Source organism: Dipodomys spectabilis, unplaced genomic scaffold, assembly GCF_019054845.1.
Source record: "Dipodomys spectabilis isolate Male_0828 unplaced genomic scaffold, ASM1905484v1 ptg000102l, whole genome shotgun sequence".
Lineage (NCBI taxonomy): Eukaryota > Metazoa > Chordata > Mammalia > Rodentia > Heteromyidae > Dipodomys > Dipodomys spectabilis.
In genome coordinates, this window is record NW_024870779.1 from 4992648 (window position 1) to 4998976 (window position 6329).

A 6329-nucleotide genomic window follows, 5' to 3' on the forward strand; every position below is an offset into this window, starting at 1 on the left:
CCCAAATCCTCCCCTATCCTATTCTAGCCTATCCTGGATTGAATGCTGTCAGTGCTGAAACTTCCCTAGCTCTAGGACTGCTCCACATCCCAAACCATTTGCTCTTATTAACTTTTATTAATTTGAGATAGTTTATGGATAGATCCCCTCATTCTCTATCCTCTTTGTTCCATATCCTGCCCGGTTGGGACAGAAAAATCAACAAGACCCATTCTGAAGCCATTTTTGTTCTAGCATATGCACCCCTCAAACCTCAGTCATGCTCACTCTATCACAGTGAAGACAAGCTTGCATTCCTAGGCACCAGATACATGGGTTGTGTTAACTAACTAGTTTATCATGAAGGTTTGGATCTAGACTGGAGGAATCCAGGGTTGGATTCATCTGTGATTGGGTGGATTATCTTTGCAGGTTTTTCAGGGCTAGTTCAGCCTCTCTAGGGTGGGTCCAGGGTGGGGAAGGGTGGATTATCTGAGTGTGCACATAAAACCCACAGCTTCAGAACATCATCTCTACAATCAGCTTCTTGGAGTTGCTCTGAGTAAAGCAAGGACAGAGGACAACATGGACATGAACTCTTTTGGTATAGGAGAATGGTGGACCGAGCCTGAAAATTTCAATGCCCCATTGGTCTTTTACCTGGAAGAGGAGCTGGAGCAGATAATATTCGGTAGGTGGCCCTTATGCCATCTCCTGTCTCTTCACATTCATCAGTCTCTCCCCATGTTTCCTCTTGGATCTGTGCCAAGCCTCTACCCTCACATTCACCTAACTCCCAGTTCTGTTGGTGGTTTTCCTGTTCTTCCTCTCTCCTTTTCTGTTCCCAGGGCAGGAGGACAGATACCTCCGCTGCATAGAGGAGCACAGCCATACCCTTATTCAGCTGCAGTCCTGGTTCACAGTCACAGGCCACACCCGAGTCACTGTGGTGGGTCCACCTAGGGCCAGGCGATGGCTGATGGGCATGATATGTCTTTTGGAGCACAGGAGCTTTCACTATCGAGCTCGAGGTAAGTGTCTGTGATCTAATTGCCGTTGAGGCCTTGATGCCAAGCTTGGTGCTCCTATATGGCATCATAAAGACTTGGGCTGCTCAGGAATCTGAGAATCCAGATGTTCCCACAACCCCCTGCAGTGCAGGACCCCAGAGTCAACCATATTATGAATCAAGTCATCGAGGGAGGAAAAGGAAATGAGGGATATGAATGGGTTCTCTTAGAGGGGTGTGCTGGGATTTCTCTTGCCTCCCCTCTCCTTCCCTTGTGTTCCCATAGGTTTCTTGTGCTCCTAGATTGTCTGACTTTTCCTCTTCCTCCCAAGGCTACCAGATGCTGCAAAGTGTCCGGAGCCAGCCCCTAACCAACAAGGACTTGGCTGCCAATCTCAGTGTGCAGCTTGACTCCTTGGTGGTGAAAGGGTATCAGGATGAATGATCCAGCTCTCCACCTTCCTCAGGCTTCCTTCGGCTGAGTGCTTCAGTGTCTTGGGCTCCCATGTCCTTCATTATCCCAGGAAGACCCACCTCCTCTGCAGAGCTAAGTGAAGACATGGCAGACAGTGGTGGACATTAACATTTTCGCCTTTGTTATCTACCTGAGGCCTTCTAGACACATATCAGAAGGAGTCTTCTAAAGAATGTGCTCTGCTGGTGAATGATATCCAATAAAACTGGTTATGCAGTCTGCAATGCCTCTATGTGACTCCCTCTCTTCCTCTCCCCCTTCTTTCTTTGTAAGCTTATCCTGCCATTTTCTCATAATCCCTTCCAACTTTTAGGAAACACACAGCCTCTTTCAAGATATCTCAGATGTTCATATTTGTAGTTGGTTTGTTCATATTTCAGTTTGAAACAGTGATTACATAGTGATCTCACAGTAGAAAAGAATCATGGTTTGCATTTGTCTCTTGAACTCAGTGTGTTCCAAAAATGGGGTGTCATCTGGCAAAAATGTCATTTTACCTGCTATCTTCAAGCCTCCTGTTCAACAGATACAGTGACTCTATGTACCAACTTGGATACAAATAACAAATAAGTGTGCTTGGTGGATAATGCCTATAATCCTAAGATTTTCAGTGTAGGGTCTGCACAGGGACACCTACGCACCTTTTGGCTAAGTTTCCACCCAGTATCTGTTACCTAGGTAAGTGGCAGACCTGGAAGCAGTCACCTTCCCCTCCTGCTAGGCCACATCCTGGGCCACCTCTGGTCACATGCTTCCCATCTGACTTTAGGAGGGTCCCAGACCCTGAAGTCACATCTGGAGCCAGTGTGGCCACACTTTTCCCCCACCTGGCTACACCTCTTCCTGTCCCTGGCCTAGATAAGTTCTGGCCCATAGGTGGGTCACCCCTTCCTTTTTCAGCTCTGCCTCTCCATCATGCAAGGTCGGGGCAGCAGTTGGGTAAATAAACTTCTCCATCTGAATAGTGCCTGGTGTTCTCTTCATCGGCTACCTAATGAAACCTACCTAATGTACTTTATACTCAGGAGGCTAAGATTGGTCTATGAAGCCATCCCATGCAGGATTATTTAGAAGACTCTTCTCTAATTTTCCAGTAAAGAGTTCAATAGGGATGTAGGTTTCAAGTGGTAGAGGGCCAGTGTTCAGCAAAAATACCTGAGACAAACTCAGGCTATGAGTTCAAGCCCCAATACTGCTCGTGTTCCCCTCTAAAAAATGCTTAGGTAGCCAGCAAACTGGCAGGTCATCAGACCACTGAGGAATCTGGGGGAACTGGCAGAGCTGTAGCTTGAATTCCTGCATTTGAGATGGGGGAAGTCACTGTTCCCGCCTGGGTGCCTTAAGAAATGTGTATCCAGGAGTTCGTATGTTCCCCTGTGAAGACAATGATTGAACACAAGGAATACACCATACACCATCCACTCTGCCCTGGCTGCTGCTTCTCATCAGCACCTCATGTCTAAAAGGTCAGAATACATAGGAAGTCCCTGGGTAGTGTGTGAAAATAAAGTTAGGAGTCTTTTACTCTTTCTTTGAGTTGCTTTTATGGCTTTTGTATGTGGACACTACCAAGGTTTTCCTCTCAGGTCTTTGAGCTCTCACATGAGCCACATCCTCAGATCCAGCTTTTCTGTAGATTAAGTGAAAAGTGTCACAGAATTTTCTACCCAGCCTGGCTTCTAACCTTGATTCTCATATTCCCCTTGTGAATTAGCCAGGATTAAAGGCAAGCACTGCAGGGTCTACATTCACAGGACTCTTCCCTTTTCCTTACTAAGCATGTTTTGGTCTGATTTTCACTTAAAACCCTTCTTCCTATTTTTGCCTAAATTTCATAAGATTAATAAAAACTTTTCATATTAAAGAGATGTTCTTCCCTGAGGGGAAGTCCGTCACCAGAGGAGATTCTAGTAATAGAGGAAATGCTCACAGGGAAATAGAACTATTTCGTCTTTGAAAAGTACTTAACCCACATGGGTAAAGTAGGGACTTGGGGTAATCCCTGCAATTAGAGGTGACAAAGGGAGATCAAGTTTTTGACGCCAACCCTGGATACATACAGAATATTCTCTCAAAAAAACAAACAACAACAACAATGCCAAGCCAGGCACCGGTGGCTCATGCCTGTCATCCTACCTACTCAGGAGGCTGAGATCAAAGGATCACAGTTCAAGGCCAGCTTAGGCAGTCAGTGAGACTCTTATCTCTAGATAAGACCACTAGAAAACTAGAAGTAAAGTGCCGTGACAGCACTCAAGCCCAGAGTTCAAGCCCCATAAACAACAAAAGAATAAAACAAAACAAAACCCAAAAAACAAACCACCCACAAAACAAAAAACAATCAGGTACTCATGGGTTACATGTGTAACCTTAGAATATTAAGAGCTGAGATAAAGACACGACAAAAGACATGTGGAACATGACTATTATTAGGAACATCTATTAGGATGTTCAATATTGGTTTCTGTTTTTCAGAAACTAAAACGTATTGGGAACCCTATCCACTGTCAAGCAAGAACAATTCTGTGGCAAGTCTTCCAGGTAGAAGGGTAAGGGCTGCGCACCTCCAGGCAGGCTCAGACACCCTCTGCAAAGGATGCTAGGGATATAGGCAGTAGGGGACTTCCTCTTTCTGTAGCCATTTGAACAAACTACCTATGTGATAGACTCTAGGGTCGGGTCGTGTGAAGGACATAGCTGTAAACTTCCTGCTTGGCTCTGTTCTGATGAGAGCCCACAGTGGACCATATCCACATCCAGAACCTCATCATTCTCTCTCTCCAGTTTAACTGCAGCCACATAGGGGAAAAGCAATGTCAGGGACTCATTTGAACAGGACACTAGCTGTAACTATGGGAGTAGGTTGACTCCTCTCTGGAAATCTGTCCCTGGGAACAACCCTACCTCTTCCTCTCCTCATGCACCTCCAGCCCCTGGGAGCAAAGACAATTTGATTAGGAATCGGAAAGGACATGAAGCAGAGCACAGTTACAATGTAGCAGCTCAGCTCAGGTCCCACCTCCTTGCTTTCCAGGTGTCTGTGCTGTCCTCCTTCTCACTTGGTTCTCCAGTGGCAGGCAACACCAGAATCCTCAAACCTGTTGGTAATGTACCAACTTCCAGCACCTTGTCTGATCCCATTTAGGGCTGTGTCAGGACATTGTCTGAGGGAGCAAGTCCTCTGATGCTGCTAGACTCAATTCCTGCCACAGCTGGAAGTGGCTCTATCTCGGGAGACACAGGCCTTGCCAGCCCAAGAGCTGTCTCTTCTGCTGCTCTCACAGCTGGAAGTTGCTGTGTCATCTCCACTGTCAGCTTGAGATCCTCAGCAGCTGAACCATGGGGTGACTCTTCAGCTGCCACATTTGGAAGTTGGATGATCTCATTTGATGTGTGTACACTGAGCTTTGGTTCCATACTACTGGGAGAGTGGGATTCATCTGGGAGTAGAACACTGTGTACATGGCCTCTGTTGGATTACTCTACATGGGCAGGGACCACTGGTGGGTCCTTCCAAGAAATGGCCAGAAGTTTCTACCCTGTGGTCAGGATCAAGGGCTGCTCCAGCATCTTCACACACTGATCTTCTGCCCTGAATCTGGGCTGTTTCAGTACACTGTCCAGAGGTGAAATACTGTCCTTAGGAACCCTGTGAGCTGTCTTGTCTTCTCCACCATGCTGATTGTGCAGGAAACAGTGTGTCAGGGGCAGGGACTGGGCTTGGTGGGGAGGGGGTTCTCAGAGGAGGACCTTGTGGACAGCCCATTGATGGGTATGGCAGAGTGCACAGCTGTGTGACACCCTGCTGGTCCTCCCCCAGGATGGTGCACAGGTGAAGAACAGCCACACTGGCTCTGGCTATGGGAACATGCAAGGCCAAATATCCTGTAGGTATTAGGCAGAAAGACATTAAGAAATTCAGGGGGCCTTGGAAGGTGGCTCAGTCGTAGAGCGCTTTCCTTGCATGCATGAGGCCCTGGGTTCGAATCCTCAGCACCAAATAAGCAAAAAGAAAAAAGCCGGAAGTGGCGTTGTGGCTCAAGTGGTAGAGCACTAGCCTTGAGCTAGCTGTGGGACAGTGCCCAGGCCCAGAGTTCAGACCCCACGACCAGACTCACCCCCCAGAAAAAGAAATTCAGGACCTTCAAGGGGCTGCTGCAGCCCAAACATTGTTCTTTTTGCCATTCTATAAGCAGGTATATGTCCAGGGCAACACTATCTCTGAGCCAGTGAAACGTCTAGGACTTCCTGTGGTTCATAACTGAGGTGGTTCATTAGCAGAGAGATGATGAGGTGTGGGAGTTCAGGACTCTGTCTCTAGTGGTGAAAGGCCAGAACATTTTTAAACATGGGTGAAGTAGAACACACTCCAGCGAGGGCCTGGGCTTGAGGTCCACCATAAGGATGCAATTTACCTGGCTTTGAAACTCAGGAGAGCACTTGGCTGTGATGCTGTGGGCCCCCTCAGCACCGGTTTCTCCAGATCCTTCATATTCACACTTGAAATGGGAAGCAACCTACAACACAACAAACTGCATCTCTCCCAAGCTGCACATGTCTACTCTGGAGCTGTCATACCCTTGGTGCTCTGGTAAGACTTCCTGAGAACAACATCAGAACGTCCTGCACTTTAAGTCTAGCTTCTGGGCAGCTGAGAATCTGGTACTGAGGTCAAGGTTGCAGCCTTAGCGTTGCCTATAGTGTCTAGTAAGATGTTCTGCAATTTAGTTCTCACTGTGCCATGCCCAGTTCGTGGGAGTATCTCATGGTGCTCATCATCTGCCTCAACACTGTTTGCACTTCCTCCTCCACAGACAGCCCAGCGTTTGGATTAGATCCAGTATGTTGCCTCCCTCCATGGACTGT

General features: G+C 47.4%; 1 protein-coding gene across 1 annotated transcript; it reads left to right on the forward strand.

Annotated features, from left to right (window-relative positions):
• Positions 1-555: 555 nt before the first annotated feature.
• LOC122113965 (KH homology domain-containing protein 1-like) lies at positions 556-1433 on the forward strand. The gene is made up of 3 exons (XM_042687111.1): positions 556-670; positions 828-1010; positions 1321-1433. Exons 1-3 carry the CDS (start codon positions 565-567, stop codon positions 1431-1433), a joined length of 402 nt encoding a protein of 133 aa, XP_042543045.1. The 5' UTR covers positions 556-564.
• The last annotated feature ends 4896 nt before the right edge of the window (positions 1434-6329 follow it).